Here is an 18,769-nt window from a genome sequence, read left to right as displayed (position 1 = left end):
GTGACTGCTTTAGAAATGAGCCCCTCAACCTGGAACAATCAAGAGCCTTAGGAATTTTTTAACTTGGAACCGAGGAGATCACATCTCAGTCCCTTTCTGGAACAAAGTTCTGAGAAATTCTGAGAAGCAAATCTGGGAACCATGACCTGATAGCTTCCTGCTATGCAAGAGGAAGCTGGTGTAAGAAAATGAGACCAGCACCCAGTCAATAAGAGACGAGAAATGGAAACGGCTGATTACACCAGTCTGTCTTCTGGATCACAAACTTTGTACCCACAGGAAATGAAGTTCCAGCAGCCACTTTGGAGAAGATGAAGACTTTACTTCAGACCTCAGTAATCTGCTCTAATGAAAAACGCATTCCTATAAGAAGTGGCCAGCAAGAAGAGTTAGGAAAAGGGAAAACGGACGTATGACTTAAAAGGGCGGTCTGCCTACCAGCGACCAGCAAGCACAAGACTGAGGGTCAAAATCACAGGCTTCAGATCAGATGAGATCAGTCGCTCAGTCATGTCCGACTCTTTGCGACCCCATGAATCGCAGCACACCAGGCCTCCCTGTCCATCACCAACTCCCGGAGTTCACTCAGACTCACGTCCATCGAGTCAGTGATGCCATCCAGCCATCTCATCCTCTGTCGTCCCCTTCTCCTCCTGCCCCCAATCCCTCCCAGCATCAGAGTCTTTTCCAATGAGTCAACTCTTCACATGAGGTGGCCAAAGTACTGGAGTTTCAGCTTTAGCATCATTCCTTCCAAAGAAATCCCAGGGCTGATCTCCTTCAGAATGGACTGGTTGGATCTCCTTGCAGTCCAAGGGACTCTCAAGAGTCTTCTCCAACACCACAGTTCAAAAGCATCAATTCTTCGGCGCTCAGCCTTCTTCACAGTCCAACTCTCACATCCATATATGACCATAGGAAAAACCATAGCCTTGACTAGACGAATCTTTGTTGGCAAAGTAATGTCTCTGCTTTTGAATATGCTATCTAGGTTGGTCATAACTTTCCTTCCAAGGAGTAAGCATCTTTTAATTTCATGGCTGCAGTCACCATCTGTAGTGATTTTGGAGCCCCCAAAAATAAAGTCTGACTGTTTCCACTGTTTCCCTATCTATTTCCCATGAAGTGGTGGGACTGGATGCCATGATCTTCGTTTTCTGAATGTTGAGCTTTAAGCCAACTTTTTCACTCTCCACTTTCACTTTCATCAAGAGGCTTTTTAGCTCCTCTTCACAGGCTTATTGAACTGCAAAAGTTAAACCTCACCGCAGACTCCTGGAAATTGAATGTGAAGCACATGAGAAGAATCAAAGAAACTTAAATACCTCTGGTCCATGTCATGACCTAACAAACATTCATGCATCATCAAAATACAATAGATGAAGGGAATTCCCTGGTGGTCCAGTGGTTAAGATTTCTTGCTTTCACTGCCAAGGGCCCAGGTTCAATCCCTGGTCAGGGAACAAAGATCCTGCAAGCCACAGGTGTGACCAATAAATAAATAACAAAGCAAACTGAAGACATTCTTTAAAAAAAAAAATACAGTAGATGGAGATGCAGCCTGGGAGCCAGGAAGACACTTTGGAGCAAAGACACACACCCTTCAGGCCTACCTGCTGGAAGGGGCCCTGCAGACCAGAGCCCCTTATAAATAAGTGGCAATTCCTCATGAATTTGCAACTTGTCAGTCAGGTTTCAAGGTAAGTGTATTACCAGAAAACCTCAACGTGACAAATAGGGCCCAGTGACAGTACAGTGGCTAAGACCTATTCCACCAGAAAGTGAGAAAGCCTCAGTAACAAAGTCCTCCCCCACTCATGCCTTTCTCCAAGGAAGCCTGCAGAGCGTTTGGTAAGGAAAGCCCTCTAAGACAGAGGGCAGAGGGGTTCAGTGGACATTACTAGTTTTTATGCCAATACATGCAGGGACAGACAAAAACCACAGAAACAAACCCCTCTAGGAGACCACATCTGTGTCTCATCCATAGATACCTGAAAGATTTAAAGATACGAAGTTCCAGATGTTCAAGCTGATTTTAAAAAAGGCAGAGGAACCAGAGATCAAATTGCCAATATCCGCTGGATCATCGAAAAAGCAAGAGAGTTCCAGAAAAACATCTATTTCTGCTTTATTGACTATGCCAAAGCCTTTGACTGTGTGGATCACAATCAACTGTGGAAAATTCTGAAAGAGATGGGAATACCAGACCACCTGACCTGCCTCTTGAGAAACCTGTATGCAGGTCAGGAAGCAACAGTTAGAACTGGACATGGAACAACAGACTGGTTCCAAATAGGAAAAGGAGTTCGTCAAGGCTGTATATTGTTACCCTGCTTATTTAACTTCTATGCAGAGTACATCATGAGAAATGTTGGGCTAGAAGAAGCACAAGCTGGAATCAAGATTGCCGGGAGAAATATCAATAACCTCAGATATGCAGATGACACCACCCTTATGGCAGAAAGTGAAGAGGAACTCAAAAGCCTCTTGATGAAAGTGAAACAGGAGAGTGAAAAAGTTGGGTTAAAGCTCAACATTCAGAAAATGAAGATCATGGCATCTGGTCCCATCACTTCATGGGAAATAGATGGAGAAACAGCAGAAACAGTGTCAGACTTTATTTTTGGGGGCTCCAAAATCACTACAGATGGTGACTGCAGCCATGAAATTAAAAGACGCTTACTCCTTGGAAGGGAAGTTATGACCAACCTAGATAGCATATTCAAAAGCAGAGACATTACTTTGCCAACAAAGGTCTGTCTAGTCAAAGCTATGGTTTTTCCAGTGGTCACATATGGATGTGAGAGTTGGACTGTGAAGAAAGCTGAGCGCCAAAGAATTGATGCTTTTGAACTGTGGTGTTGGAGAAGACTCTTGAGAGTCCCTTGGACTGCAAGGAGATCCAATCAGTCCATTCTGAAGGAGATCAGTCCTAAGTGTTCTTTGGAAGGACTGATGCTAAAGTTGAAACTCCAGTACTTTGGCCACCTCATGCGAAGAGTTGACTCATTGGAAAAGACTCTGATGCTGGGAGGGATTGGGGGCAGGAGGAGAAGGGGACGACAGAGGATGAGATGGCTGGATGGCATCACTGACTCAATGGACATGAGTCTGGGTGAACTCTGGGAGTTGGTGATGGACAGGGAGGCCTGGTGTGCTGCAATTCATGGGGTCACAAAGAGTCGGACACGACTGAGCGAGTGAACTGAACTGAAGCATGACATAAGTGTGAGTGCCAAGTCACTTCAATCATGTCTGTCTTTCTAAGACCCATGGATTGTAGCCTGCCAGGCTCCTCTGTCCATGGGATTCTCCAGGGAACAATTTTAGAATGGGTTGCCATTTCCTTCTCCAGGAGATCTTCCCAACATACAGGGAACAAACTCTCACCTCCTGCAATGGCAGGCAGGTTCTTTACCACTAGCATCACCTGGGAAGCTTCAAAATAAGTGTCAGGAAGTCCAATAAAGTTCTGATTCTTTTCTCAAAATCCTTTAAAAACTATAGATATATGTATCAGATTTCTAGTAAAAACAAACAAACAAACAAACTCTTCTCCTTTTACTGGGGACTCAAACTATAAACTATGCCAGCCACGCATCTACTCTGTACTGTGCATTTGTAGGAGCTGAAAATAGAAGATAAATAAGCTTGTCCCTGGGAGTCCACTGCCTTTCTGTGGTCCAAAGGCCCATTTTCTTATAATCCCGAAGAAGACAAGTATTAACACACAGTCCTAAAGTAATTTCTTAATGTCGTATAAATTTAAATAAGAGCATTTTCTTACTATACATAATTTATTAATTCTTGTCATTAAAGCCTGGGCCTCCTCTCTTAGCCACAGACTCTGATTCTAAACCCACATCCAAGTCACAAAGGTTTAAAGCTCTCCAGACCTCTCTGCAAAACAGACTGTTAACACGGCTCCCTTTGGGGAGTCTCGTGTCAACGGGAGGGCTGGAGGATTGTTTTCACTGTTTATTTTCAGGCTAAAATGACTGAATTTGTCACGAAAGAAACCATGGATCACTTTTATCAGTTTATAAAGAATCAATTTTAAAAAACCCTCAGAGACATGCAGTATCATTATATTTTATCCTTTAAATACAAAGTTTTTTAGCTAAAACATGTGACTCTTGGCAACGTCCTTATAAATGATCACAAGACCTCAACTCATTGTCAGGCTAATAAAAATGTCTGTACCCTTCAGTAACGCATCCAGCGGTAGTTACGTCATCCCAGTGTGTTGTGAATATAAGAACTATGCACCCCCTTGCCATATGTCTATAAATCTCTTTTAATTGAAATCAAATTGCCTTTGATTTCTAGCATCTAACACAGCATCTACAAAACAGAAGATACTCACTACAAAAGAATACTTCACAACTGATAATGTGGCCAACAATGATTTAAACTCTGGGAGACTATGATGTAATAAACCCACAAAACTGTTATTCCTACCAAAGTGCTGAGGCCCATGTAGCACACCCCCAGCTCAAAACCCAGGAGCTTTAAAAGATGACGCATGACAGATGCTCCAGAGGCCGATCTACCACAACCGCTGTAAAATGCAGACATTATTTCATCTAATGAACGGATGAAAACACAGTGAGACTTGGGCCCCTGCCTTCTTCCTCCCTTTCAGAGCTACACCGGAAAAAAAAGGAACCCAGAATGAAAACTGTTAGACAAGCCCCTCCTTGGCTCTCACTGGATCTTAAGAGAACAGGCCAAATGAGCCCTCTCTAGGGCTTTGTTTCCCCTGCGGCTGAAAGCAGGTAACAGAAACCCAGTCAGCGTTCTGGCCTGTTTACTGCTTGCCGGGTCAGGCTGGCCAAGTCCGAGGGCCTCCATCCACGCACCCGCCGAATGAGGAAGTGTGCCGGCTTATTTCTAACAAGCCTACTGGCTCTAACAGCACGTGACCTTTGTCATCTGTTCTGATAACTGCTCACTGAATAATACATTGTGTTTTCTTAATTTGACTGACTCCATGAGCTACAAGGCAAGGTACCATTTGATTATAAAAGTACATGATTTCTTTACAAAAATTTTATATAAATCTCTTTACACTTGATGCTTCAGAATGTCAGGCACATGGTTAAAAAGTCCTATTTGGAATCAAAAGTACTTAGAAATATCACAATTTGCCACTACGTGTTAAATATTATGCTTTTTGCTAACTAGTTTTATTGGCATATAACACTGTATTAGTTTAAGGTGTACCACATAAGGATTTGATACTTGGATATTTTGTGAAATGATTACTACCAGGCTAATTAATTAACATCCATCACATGGTTACATATTTTTTTCTTGTGATGAGAATTTTAAAGATCTAATCTAAGTGATAAATTTTCAATGAGTCAATACATATTTCTCAACTCTTCCCTGGAGCCCAATCAGTCCTTTGTACACCTTACTGACCACTGTCTCCTTTGGGGCAGATTTTATCTGTACCTGCACAGAAATAAATCACTGAATTATAAGTAGCTATTTACAGTTCCATCTCTCCCAGAAGCCTAGAGATCTTCCATAAAATGAAGATCTTTTATTCTTTTTTTGGGGGGTGGGAGGTGGGGGAGGTAGGAATGCTTTATTTTTGAATTGTACTATCTGCCTTTTGGGCTTTCCTGGTGACTCAGTGGTAAAGAATCCCCATGCCAATTCAGGAGATTTGGATTCAATCTCTGAGTCAGGAAGATCCCCAGGAGAAGGAAACGGCATCCCACTCCATGATTCTTGCCCAGGATCCCAAGGACAGAGGAACCTAGCAGGCTATAGTCCATAGGGTCGCAAAAGAGTTGGACATGACTTACAATAATATCTGCCTTTTACAGTGAATGCTACATGCCAGATTTTCATTTTAGTCTTATAATTCTATGAAACAAGGTAAATGAAAAAGCTGGGCATAAAGAACTTGCAGAATCTTTTAAATATTCACAGGTTAGTTGGTATAAGAACAAGTACTAGATCCAGAATCCTTTGATCCTTAAACCAGAGAATATCAGCAGTCGGGAAGACAAGCTCTCGCCCTGGTTGACCAGTTACAAGCTGTGCAGCCTTGGGTTGGTCACTTCATCTGGGCTCTGTTGTCTCAGATGTATAATAATGGGGTTGAAGCAAGTGATCTCTAATGGTCCTTCTAGATCTAAAGTTTCAAGATTATTTCCCCTAGAAAAAGTAATGTGGCAATGTGGGAGAAAGACCATGCTGTTGGAAAGCACAGTTTTGAAAGGATGTTTTTCTTCATGTTGTATCTCCAATATCTAGCTGAGTATTAACTATACTAGCTGCTCAATATAAATGAACACGGCAGTGCTTCATAGTTACCTATTCAAACTCCATTTTCCCTTTATTAGTAGGTAAAATGAAAGTGTTAGTTACTCAGTCGTGTCTGAATCTTTGTAATCCCATGGACTGTAGACTGCCAGGCTCCTCTGTCCATGGAATTTTCCAGGCAAAAATACTAGACTGGGTTGCCATTCCCTTCTCCAAGGGATCTTCCCAACGCGCATCTCCTGCATTGCAGGTAGATTCTTTACTGTCTGAGCCACCAGGGACAGAATCCCAATTTCATTCAGAGCACCAGAAGCCCAGCTCAAAGACTATCATCCCCAGTCGCCCTCACAATTAAGTATGTCACTTTGCTGACAAAGGTCTATATAGTAAAAACTATGGTTTTTCCAGTGGTCATGTACAGATGTGAGAGTTGGACCATAAAGAAGGCTGGGCACTGAAGACTCGATGCTTTTGAACTGTGGTGTTGGAGAAGACTCCTTAGAGTTTCTTGCTTGGACTGCAACAAGATCAGACAAGTCAATCCTAAAGGAAATCAACCCTGAATATTCACTGAAAGGACTGAAGCTGATGCTGAAGCTCCAATACTTAGGCTACCTGATGCAAAGAGCCAATTCATTGGGAAAGACTCTAATGCTGGGAAAGACTGAAGGCAAGAGGAGAAGAGGGAGGCAGAGGATGAGACAGTTAGATAGCACCACTGACTCAGTGGACATGAATCAGAAAATTCCAGGAGATAGTAAAGGACAGGGAAGCCTGGCATGCTGCAGTCCATGGGGTCGCAGAGTCAGACACGACTAAGCAACTGAACAATGAGACATGAGTGGAATTACCATGTGGGACTTCTGGGAAGGATCTTTACCAAGGGGGGACTCTGTTTCTTTTCCCTTTCTTCCACTGCTCCTTCTAATGACCCAAGAGCAAACATGAAGCCCGGAGACCCCCAGTGCCTTAGCCTGTGAAACATGACAGAGCAGAAGGGGGAAAGTGTGTGAAGAGTTTCTCAACAAAAGGAAGTTATCCAACCTCCAGATCTGATTTACACAAGAACATAAGCCTCGTGTTTAAACCACTGCAGTCAGCTTTCTTTTACAACCAAACCCAATTCCTAACTGACAATGACAGTCTCCCGAGAAGAGCTGCACCATCAGTAAAGGAACCAACTGAAAGGCTTCCAAAGGTTCATAAAAAGCAAACTTTAACCAAAGGACACATTGGTTGTTTGGTCTTCACTGAAACTCTGATTCAGTGAGGGGAGGAGGGAATTTCTTTTCAGTTGTGACGTATTGCAGTTGGGGTTGGAGGTGGGGTTCATCTTGCTGAAATAACTAATTCTCCTAATGAAGCACAATATTCACACATGTAACTTATTCACACCCTGGGAAAAGAACCTGATTATACACAGATTTTATAAGCACTCACTTACACAAATACAGTAACCTAAAGATGCTTAATACTTCTGTTCAGTTGAACGAACTTCTAATGAACACTTTAACAACCAACTTATTCAACCAGGACAAATCCCAGTGAAGCTTTTAAAATGTTTCAACTTCTCTAAAATTGACCTATTATTCAGAAGACTAATTCAGGCAGAAGACCAGTTCATGAGACTTTCGCTGTGCTATTAAAATACCAACTCAGATGAGACCATCCTTCTGAAGGAAATTTCTTTAAAGTTAAAAGAAGAAAATTAAGAGTGATTAAAAAACATTGATTGGTGGCCTCATAACACAAATTAGGCAAATAACTAGAATAGATTTTGTAGAAGCATGTGTGACACTGAAATTAAGAATCAATATGCGACAGTCTTGAGATCTGCCGCTGCTAAGTCACTTCAGTCGTATTCGACTCTGTGTGACCCCATAGACGTCAACCCACCAGGCTCTCCTGCCCCTGGGATTCTCCAGGCAAGAACACTGGAGTGGATTGCCATTTCCTTCTCCAATGCATGAAAGTGAAAAAGTGAAAGTGAAGTCGCTCAGTCGTGTCCGACTCTTAGCGACCCCATGGACTACAGCCTACCAGGCTCCTCCATCCATGGGATTTTCCAGGCAAGAGTACTGGAGTGGGGTGCCATTGCCTTCTCCGCTTGAGATCTGAGACCGGTCTAAATCTATTACCCACCTTAACATACATTTTAAGAAAATGTACCTATGACTGGGAGGGACAGGGACTTCCTATTAGCAAGTTAGGTGTGTGTGTGTGATTTATAGTGACACAATGAATGAAGAACTGATGACATAAATTGAATCTTGAATTTTAACTGCTTAAAATAAGAATACAGTGGATGCAACAACTGACAATCAGCCGCATCTAATACAGCTTCCAGAGACAATGTGGAAAACACTGCTACAAGGAGCACACGCATTCTTCCACAACAGTTGAACCTACTCACATTAGCTCTACCATCATTAAATCATGAGTTGAGCCTATTACTTAGGCTTTAACTTCCTGTGATTCTGATGGAGACCCTTCTTCTAAGTTATATTTTAAAAAGGCAAGAGCAGCTACTGATTTCCAATGTTATATGATTTCTTCCTTTCGCTCCTAAAAAGGCCACACAATGATCAACACTCTTCTGTAACTGAAACAAGTATTTTCTACACAAAGTTGGCAAATCATCTTAGGAATTAAAATGGGCATGAAAAAAGATGGCAGCATGGCTAAGATGCATAAATGACTCTCTTTGTGATTAATTTGTCTTTACTATGGAAGGTGAATTGAAAAATACAAGTTATCTTTCATATTTTGCTTATGCTTTCAAGAATTAACCTAAGTGTCTTTATACAAAACCCCATCACCTCGGCGATCACACCTCTGATGTCCTAGAATACTTGACAGTCCTGATAGTGAAGGAGCCTCCTGGAGCACTCTGGAGACCTTCCTCATTAACAGGAAGTTACTTGGAGGCAGGACAAAGATGAAGAGATTAGGTTTACTAGTTTATGATGACAAGGCTAAGAAGCAGAAGTGAAGCAAAATTAAAACCGGAAGCAGCCTTACCTGTGCCGTTGAGCGTGGTGTTTTTATTTGTGTACAGCCTGATCATATGTCCTATTGTCTTCACATTTTCTCTTAACATTATTCCTCGAGCTTGTACCATAAAGAGATATGTGTTGGCTATAAAAGATGAAAAAAAAAAGAAAGATGACATGACTCAATTAGCTTTTTTAAATTAAAAAAATAATATTCAGAATTGAGGAACTGCTCAATAGACCCGAACTGATTCAATTAGTACATCGAATGGGCAAACAAATATAAAATTACTATTTCCCATTATCGAAAACTCACAAAAACAAACTCCTTTTAAAAAACAATAAAATGAAAAATTAAAAGTAGTAATATCCATCCGTCAACTAGAATGAGACTAAATGGAACAATCCAAAATATCATAATTCCTTTATCCACATATGATTTTCTACTACAAAATATACTCAGGAATTTCAGAAAGGCATTCTTTACCACATTCAACCACATAATCCTAAAATTCATTTTCTCTAATTTTATATTAATACCCTCGAACCAAGGACTCCACAGAGATAAGAATTCCCTCATGAATCATAAACATATGTCACAAATCACTATGTCTAGTCTGGATACAGATCTTTCAAATTCTCAGTGTTGGGGGCACACGCAGGATGATCTAGAATCACAATCTCTTTTGGCAATCTCTCTTGATTACTTGAAATTTTACACTCTCCATCAAAAACCTACCTACCAGGATTGTAAAAGCAGACAGAATCAAAATCAACGTGGCAGCGCTATTTACAATAGCCAGAACATGGAAGCAACCTAGATGTCCAATGACAGAGGTACAGCTAAAAAGATATGGTACCTATACACAGTGGAATAGAACTCAACCATCAAAAGGAACACATGTGAGTCGGCTGTAGTGAGGTGGATGAACCTAGAACCTGTTACACAGAGTGAAGGCAGTCACAAAAACAAGTCATCTATTATCATCTATAATATCATCTATTAAAGCATTCATATGGAATCTAATGGAGAAGGAAATGGAAACCCACTCCAGTATTCCTGCCTGGAAAATTCCATGGACAGAGGAACCTGGCGGGCTACAATCCATGGGGTTGCAAAGAGTTGGCCACGACTAGCACATCAGCATGCAATCTAGAAACAGTACAGATGAACCTATTTACAGAGAAGAAATGGAGACACAGACGTGGAGAGTGGACTGTGGACACAGCGGGAGAAGAGGTGGTACAAATGGAGAGAGCAGCACTGACACGTGCACATCACCACGTGGAAAAGACAACTAGCCTGGCGCTCGATGACGACCGAGAAGGGCGGGATGGTACATACATAATCACAACTGATTCACATTCATGTATAGCAGAGACCTCCACAATGCTGTAAAGCAATTGTCCTTCAATAGAAAAAAAAATTTTAAGTACATCATTAGTGGTCTCATTTTAATTAAAAAAAAAATCAATGTGGCATTTTCAAGTTGTTAATTTCAATCTCCAAGGTAAGTGCTTTAACCTCTGGGAGAAACTGGTAATTGGACAAAGATTACAAGAGTCATTGCCTTTTGAGATGCCAGGCCTCCTCAGAAAAGCACGGAAGTCGCAGGACCCTTTCTTCCTTGGTCCTGGTTCTGCTAGTGCTGGGTGTAACTCTGGACAGCACACCAGATCTCAGTTCCCTCACCTAAAAATGGCAGTACACACCAGGTTTCTCGGAAGCCCCTTCTACACTAAATGCTCCAGGCATAAAGCTAAAAATCATAAGCTCCATTCAGACAACAGGAGGCGGCTCATTTTCACAGCAAAACCAAGAAACTGCAAGGCTTGGTTAATGACTCTTTCAATTTTAAGATAAGCTGTCTCTCAACACACTAATGGCACTCTCAAAAAATGAATGCTGAGTGAAAAGATAAAAATTGCCAACTCATTTTCTGGGCCCAGTTCTGCTTCTTTGAGATGGCACAGGGAGATGAGCAAAATGTTTGCTACCTCCTTTCTCCTTTTATTGAAATTTGAACTTGCTCGAAGTACAAATGAGCAGAGAATAAATAGAACAGAGAAGTGGAGTAAAATCACACTTTTTTTTTCACCTTTAATCCATAAGAGAGAAATGCAGGTTTCACATAAGCTCCAGCTCAATCGTTTTTAGGCGCCTGTCCAGAACCTGCCTGCCAATGCAGGACATGTAAGACATGGGTTCGATCCTTAGTCAGGAAGATCCCATGGAGAAGGGCAGGGCAACCCACTCCAGTATTCTTGCCTGGAGAATCCCATGGACACAGTCCACGGGGTTGCCAAGAGTCAGACATAACTGAGCCACTTAGCACACACGCACCACACCCTCTCTGGAGATCAGTCCTATAATTAGATCTAACTTGTTTAGGCTTGAGTTTATTAAACCAGGCTTATAAACCCCACAAGTTTCTATTAATTTTTGTTTTTTTAGTGGACTTTCAAAGACAGATGAGACAAAGTGAAAAATGAAACTAAAGAGAACAGCCAACCAAAAATGTGGGAAAATGTTCAAGAAAAGCCAAAGTAACATTAGCAATTCTACCTAAACCAAGATTTCAACTGAAACGACACAGAGAAAAAAAATGAAATGGATTATGAGTACCTACTGTACAATTATCTTGGATCATTTAATCCTAAAATTATATATGAAATTTGTTATCAGTGGTGTAAATAGCCTATACTATTTGTTATGCACCAAACTTGGCGGAGGGGAGACCTGGAGAAGGAGGACCGAGTCAAGAGTAATTAGGCCAAGACCAGTACTGGGAGAAACAATACTGCCCCAAACAAGGATACACAAAGTAAGAATACATGTGTGTCCTGGAAACAGAATTTCCACAAACTACAGTTTTTTCTTTTAATTAACAAACCTACTCTAACAGAGAAAACTGCTTGAATCTTGTATGCTTAGTCGCTCAGTCGTGTCCAACTCTTTGCAACCCCATGGACTATTGCCCGCCAAGCTCCTCTGTCCATGGGATTCTCCAGGCAAGAATACTGGAGTGCGTTGCCATGCCTTCCTCCAGGGGATCTTCCCCACCCAGGAATCAAATCCGAATCCTGAAACCAAGTCAAATTTAAGAAACAAGGACAATAACCAGCATAGAAAAGGACAATCAAAGTCAACTTTTCCTAAAAACTTTCAAAATATCAGGTAACCAAACTGTTAAAAAAAAAAAAAGATTACTGATGGCACCTGCGACAAGGGTGATTTACCAACATCATGTATTTACTCTGCGTTAGACAGATGGAGAAAAAACAAAGGTGAGACACCAAGCTCTCCAAACGGAAAACATATTAGTTTATTTTCAATCATTCACAGCTAATTGAGTTACATTCCTTAGGTTAATGGTCCTCATGGGTTTAATCCCTAAAGATCAAAACCCATTAAGGAATGAAGCTGTATTTAAATAGAGGCATTGTTAACAGGAGGAAGGCCATGTGTCAAAGTGTTTCAAGGCATAAGAAACCAGCATGGAATAATCCAGACTGACTACCAAACATCATAAACTATAGTAACCCACACTCAGGTAATTCTACATGCCTGCTAATAATCATTATTGTAAAATAGAATGTCTTATTGGCAAGCCAGGAAATACTTGTCTAAAATTTCTATTCCAGGGACTACCCTGGTGGTCAGGTAGTGAAGACTCTGTGCTTCCACTCCAGGGGGCTATGGGTTCAAACCCTGGTAGGGGAATAAAGAAGCCCAAATGCTGCAAAAAATAGTTTTTTTTAAAAAAAAGAGATTTTTCTATTCCATCTTACAAGCAACTACATTTCAGAAAATAGGGAATTTTTTCCCATGCTTGCCTTTGGTCTCAAGACAACTCAAAAGAACACTAAAAACCAGTACTGCTTCATTAAAATGATGTTACGTTCTCTAATTTAGTTCATTTGCTATTTGCCTCTGCATTGTGAGACATAAATTTCACTTATTTACCTAGTCTGTCTTCCAGGGGTTGGAGAGGAAGCTATACCCTAAGGGGAAAAAAACTTCAAAAATCAACAGTTTACAATAGCTTGTAGGCATCTTACCCTGGGTTTATGAGGAAAGAGATTTATGAACATGCCTCATTCTCAACTTGAGAAAACTAGGGAATGTATCTGCTATAAAGTTGTGTCTCCACACCCTTTTCCACATGCAGCTTCACTCCTTCAAAGCACAGAATAGATTCAAGTCCAGGAGCTCTGTAGTCTGCAGTAATCTGGCAAAGGCTTCCTAGGCTTTGAAGGACTCAAATACAACATCCCTCTGATCTCAACATCCTTGTTCCTGACTGCCACTATCTCCAGGTCCTTTAACAAACCAGAAGTCAACTGCACAGCTGATTCTGAGAGGGAGACTGTGTTGTTAGACATTCTCACACACAGTGCTAGAGCTAAGAAGCGGAGAAGGCAATGGCACCCCACTCCAGTACTCTTGCCTGGAAAATCCCATGGACGGAGGAGCCTGGTAGACTGCAGTCCATGGGGTCACGAAGAGTCAGACATGACTGAGCGACTTCACTTTCACTTTTCACTTTCATGCATTGGAGAAGGAAATGGCAACCCACTCCAGTGTTTTTGCCTGGAGAATCCCAGGGACAGAGGAGCCTGGTGGGCTGCCGTCTATGGGGTCACACAGAGTCGGACACGACTGAAGCGACTTAGCAGAAGCAGCAGCAGAGCTAAGAAGAGTGGGGTACAAATACAATTGGGAGAAACGTTCATACAAAAGTAAAAGTGGGAACCATGGCGATGAATTACCACAGGAAAAATTATCTAGAAAGGAGATAAGAAGGTGGAGTTCAGACCGCAAATAGAAGATATAAAACTAAAAGACCTCAAGATGAATGAATCTGAGCTGAAACATGGTGAAGAAGCCACTGGACAAACGAAAAAGGGAATGGTCAACCATGACAAATGTCAATACAGAGGAGAAGAAGACAGACAATAAGGAAAAAAGAAAAAAGCTTAAAAATGAAAAGCTAATACCTAGCACTTACTCTAATGGGTAGCTTTGCTGCTGCTGCTGCTAAGTCACTTCAGTCGTGTCCGACTCTGTACGACCCCATAGACGGCAGCCCACCAGGCTCCCCCATCCCCAGGATTCTCCAGGCAAGAACACTGGAGTGGGTGGCCATTTCCTTCTCCAATGCATGAAAGTGAAAAGTGAAAGTGAAGTCGCTCAGTCACGTCTGACTCTTCTCGACCCCATGGACTGCAGCCCACCAGGCTCCTCCATCCATGGGATTTTCTAGAAGTTCTTTATATAAACTAATTGACAACCCTGTAAGGTAGGTAGTAATATTCCCATTTTACAGATAAGGAAAATGGAGTTAAGTGATTTGCTCAAGGTCATACAGTAATTTATTAGCAAGTGGTGGAAGTCGGATTCACCCCCAGCAGATAGCTCCAGCAACCCAACTCTTCATCACCATCCCAGTCAGCCCTTTAAAATAATATTAGAGGGACTTCCCTGGTGGTCCAGTACTAAGATTCTGCTCTCCCAATGCAGGGGCGCCTGGGTTCAATCCCTGGTCAAGGAACTAGATCCTACACGCGGCAACAAAGATTGAAGATCCCAGATGCCACAACTAAGACCCGATGCAGCCAAATAAACAAACGTTTTTTAAAACAAATAAACAAAAGTGCTATTAGATCCTGGTCAACCTTCAAGAGAGCAGTTTCACCCAAATAATGGGGAAAAAAAGAAATTAGTAGAGAGTTGAGTGGACAGAGTGAAAGCAGTCCAGTGTCAGAACAGGGAAGTGAGAGCAGGTCAAGGGGCGTTTCCTTGGGCAGGAGGGACCTCAGCATGACCTGAGTAGAGCAAGGAAAGAAGGACTTTAAAGTGAAGGCTCTAAGTGAGTAAGAGGAAAGAGGGAGAAGAACGTCTCCACCGATGGGACGGCACAAGCAGAGGCTCTGGGAGGCACAGCTGCAGAGGACACTCGGGATAAGCCATCCAACTTGAGGGCGCCGGCAGCAATGGACAGTAAGTTGTAACGGTCCCAGTAGGAAAACGGTGTGAAGAAACAGAAAGGCGAGGAGAGGACAGATGAGAAGTAACATTAACGGGGACTTCTCTGGTGGGCCAGTGGCTAAGACTCTGTGTTTCCAATGCAGGGGACCTGGGTTTGATCCCTGGTCAGGGAACTAGTTCCCACATGCCACAACCGAGAGTTCACATGCAACAACTAAAATAAATAATTTTTTTAAGTACTTCCCTATGACCAGTTAACTACATCATTCTCAACATTAAAAAAAGAAGTAGTAGTAACTCAGAAATCATCCCAGGGTGTGGAATGTTGGAGGGCGTGGGTTTCTAAAGAGAAGGGAAGTGAATTAACATGAATTGAGTACCTCCATTCATCAGGCACTGAGCTAAATGCTATGTATTACACTTCATTTAATTCTTCTGTAGCAGGTTGAACAGAGACCCCCCAAAAGATGTGTGCACATCCTAATTCCCAGAACCTGCAAAGGTTATCTTATTTGGAAAAGGAGTCTTCGTAGATGTGATTAAGTTAAGGATCTCGAGATGAGGAGATCATCCTGGATTATCTGGGTTGGGCCTAAATCCAATGAAAGTGCACACACAAGAGACAGGCAGAGTGAGACTTCTATACACACACACACACGCACGAGAAAGTGAGGACGAAGGCAGATTAGAGTGGCCAGCAAGCAGCCTAGGAAGCCAAGGACTGCCAACAGGTACCCAAAGCTAGAGACAGCGGAGGGTCTTTCAGAGCCTTCAGAGGCTGCACAGCTCTGCCAACTCCTTGATTTTGAACTTCTGGCCAACGAACCTGAGGGAATGCATTCCTGCTTTAAGCCACTCAGACTGCAGTAATTTGTATCTGAGCCCTAGGAAACAAATATACCATCTCAGGATACAGGCACAACTTTCCGCATTGTAAGACCAGAAAACTGACTTCCCTGGTGGTCAAGTGGTTAAGAATTCACCCTCCAATGCAGGGACATGGGTTCAATCCCTGGTCTGGGAAGATCCCACATGCCTCAGAGTAACTAAGCCCGTGCACCATAACCACTGAGCCCGCATGCAGCAGCTACTGAATTGCACTACAAGCCACAACTGGCTCAGATGGTAAAGCATCTGCCTGCAATGCAGGAGACCCAGGTTCGATCCCTGGGCCGGGAAGATCCCTGGAGAAGGAAATGGCAACCCACTCAAATACTCTTGCCTGAAAAATGCCATGGAAGGAGGGGCCTGGTGGGCTACAGTCCATGGGGTCGCTAAGAGTTGGAGATGACTAAGCGACTTATCTTTCACTGTCACCACAATTAAAGAATTGGTGCACTGCAATGAAAGATCTCACATGATGCAAAGACCCCACATGCTGCAACCAAGACCTGACGCAGGCAGATAAATATTTTTAAAAAGAGATCAAAAAACAACAGAAGTTACACAGGTAGAATTTTAAAAACTCAAGATTCAAGGACTGCTCTAAGTGACTCTGAGGCAGCAATCTGGTAGAAGCAATGATTGGAAGTCCTACAGGAGAGAGAGAGACTAAGAAAAAGAAAACTCTTCAATGCAAAAAGTTATGAGGGAAGTGACAACAGAGGGGGTTAACAGACTGCAACCAATGCAAGGAGGATATCAGTAGCAATACTTCAAAGTCACAGGAGAGAAAATGGTTTCCCATATAATCTACAGAACAACATAATGAAATAAACAACATGGAAAAAAGCAAACCACTTCATATTTTTGTTGTTGTTCAGTCGCTAAGTCATGTCCAACTCTTGGTGACCCCATGGACTGCAGCCCACCACACTCCCCATCCTTCACTATCTCCCCGTTTGCTCAAATTCATGTCTGTTGAGTCAAAGATGCTGTCTAAGCGTCTCAACCTCTGCTACCCTCTTCTCCTTTTGCCTTCAATCTTTCCCAGTATCAGGGTTTCTTCCGGTGAGTCGACTCTTCACATCAAGTAGCCAAAGCATTGGAACTTCATCAGTTCTTCCAATGAATATTCAGGGTTGATTTCCCTTAGGATTGATTGGTTTGATCTCCTTGCTGTCCAAGAGACTCTCAAGAGTCTTCTCCAGCACCACAATTTGAAAGCATCAGTTCTCTGGCGTTCAGCCTTTAGAGCCCAGCTACATACATACATCCCTTGACAGTAAACACAGACACTTGAATCATGTATTCTATGAACTTCTAAGAACTCACAATAACCTTTCAAACATCTATTTCACATGCCTGTAAGTTTTCTTCCTTCCACATCTAGCCCCTTGTTCAACAAGTTCCCAGAAATTACTCGTCTGAGTCTGTAAGAGCTAAATATATTATTTCTAATAATAATGCCATAAACTCCAGGATGAGGCCATATGACATATGAAAAAGAGTTCATTCTTTGCCTAGAACCAAAGCATTGCTTAAGTTAAAAACAAAACGTAACAGACTTCTAGGCTTTGCCAGGCTGCAAAACAAATGATTCCCTTTATGTCAAAGCACTATTTAAACAGACTCTTCTACCATGGTGATAATAATTCAAAGTCAAGTATGGGCTCAAGAAAATCTGCAGAGCAAGTAATTACTAGCCTATAATATCCTCCTCCCCATCCTTCCAGTAAATCACAGACTAATAAGTAGAATGAAAGAATTCTGTGCTCAGAATCCCATTTTATCAAGCAATCATGAATACACTGATCACATACAGCCCAGATCTATTTCAGATCTTAGCCAACAACTCAAGCTTTGCTGATGTACGCACCAAAAAGTAACAAGAAAATTCTTTCCAACAGGTGTTTTTTACCACTTCCACTCTGCAGTTTAACAGCTTTGAGTTATTTAAGGATGACTTTTTCTAAGTCTTATTAAAGATGTTCAAGGTGGAGACGTGTTTATTTACAATAAATATGTGTTGAATAACCAACTGCCAAGCAGTATCAGCAACTAAGGAGCCATGGGACCCCTCTGTAAAAACCAAAATCCTAAGAAAGGGCAAACTGCCTAAAACATTGGAATTACTTCTACAACAACCAGATGACCAGCTCAGCCTGGTTTAAACTTAGCTGAAAATTCAAAAACTAGACTTTGAACACATGACCTAACACATGACAGCTTTCAGCACTGTCCTTTGTTAATTCATTGTTACTCACTTAAACATATGGCTTCTTTAAAGCGTGACTGAAGCCTAAAGAGTCAAGAGTCATAAACCACATGGGAGAAAAGTAGAATCGGGCGGAAATGAGGGAACCAGGAAAGGAAAAATGCAAGCAATTACATTTTTAATCTAATCAGTAAGGAAACTTACCTAATGAAATTACAGACTAAAGGACGAACCCATAAATAAACACACCCAGGAAACATTGTAAATCTGCTGAAAATAAATGATTTCAGAATGCATTTAAAGTGAATGAAATGAACCACTACCAACTTGAGAATGCTATTGTAATGAAGAGGACATAAAAGGGAGACCTATGTGAACTATATGCTTTATAATTATCCACAATTT

The 18,769-nt window shown here is 41.9% G+C and overlaps 1 protein-coding gene across 1 annotated transcript in view; it reads right to left on the bottom strand.

The window, feature by feature from the left end:
* Window positions 1–18,769, bottom strand: part of B4GALT6 (beta-1,4-galactosyltransferase 6) — a 69,120-nt gene that overhangs the window by 37,917 nt on the left and 12,434 nt on the right. Inside the window, exon 2 of the mRNA XM_019986912.2 lies at window positions 9,304–9,420. Coding sequence (XP_019842471.1) covers window positions 9,304–9,420 — 117 coding nt within the window. The remainder of the gene's footprint in view (window positions 1–9,303; window positions 9,421–18,769) is intronic.

Source organism: Bos indicus, chromosome 24 (assembly GCF_029378745.1).
Source record: "Bos indicus isolate NIAB-ARS_2022 breed Sahiwal x Tharparkar chromosome 24, NIAB-ARS_B.indTharparkar_mat_pri_1.0, whole genome shotgun sequence".
NCBI lineage: Eukaryota > Metazoa > Chordata > Mammalia > Artiodactyla > Bovidae > Bos > Bos indicus.
Note: the sequence above shows the minus strand (reverse complement) of the source record. Positions and strands in the feature narration are given on the sequence as shown.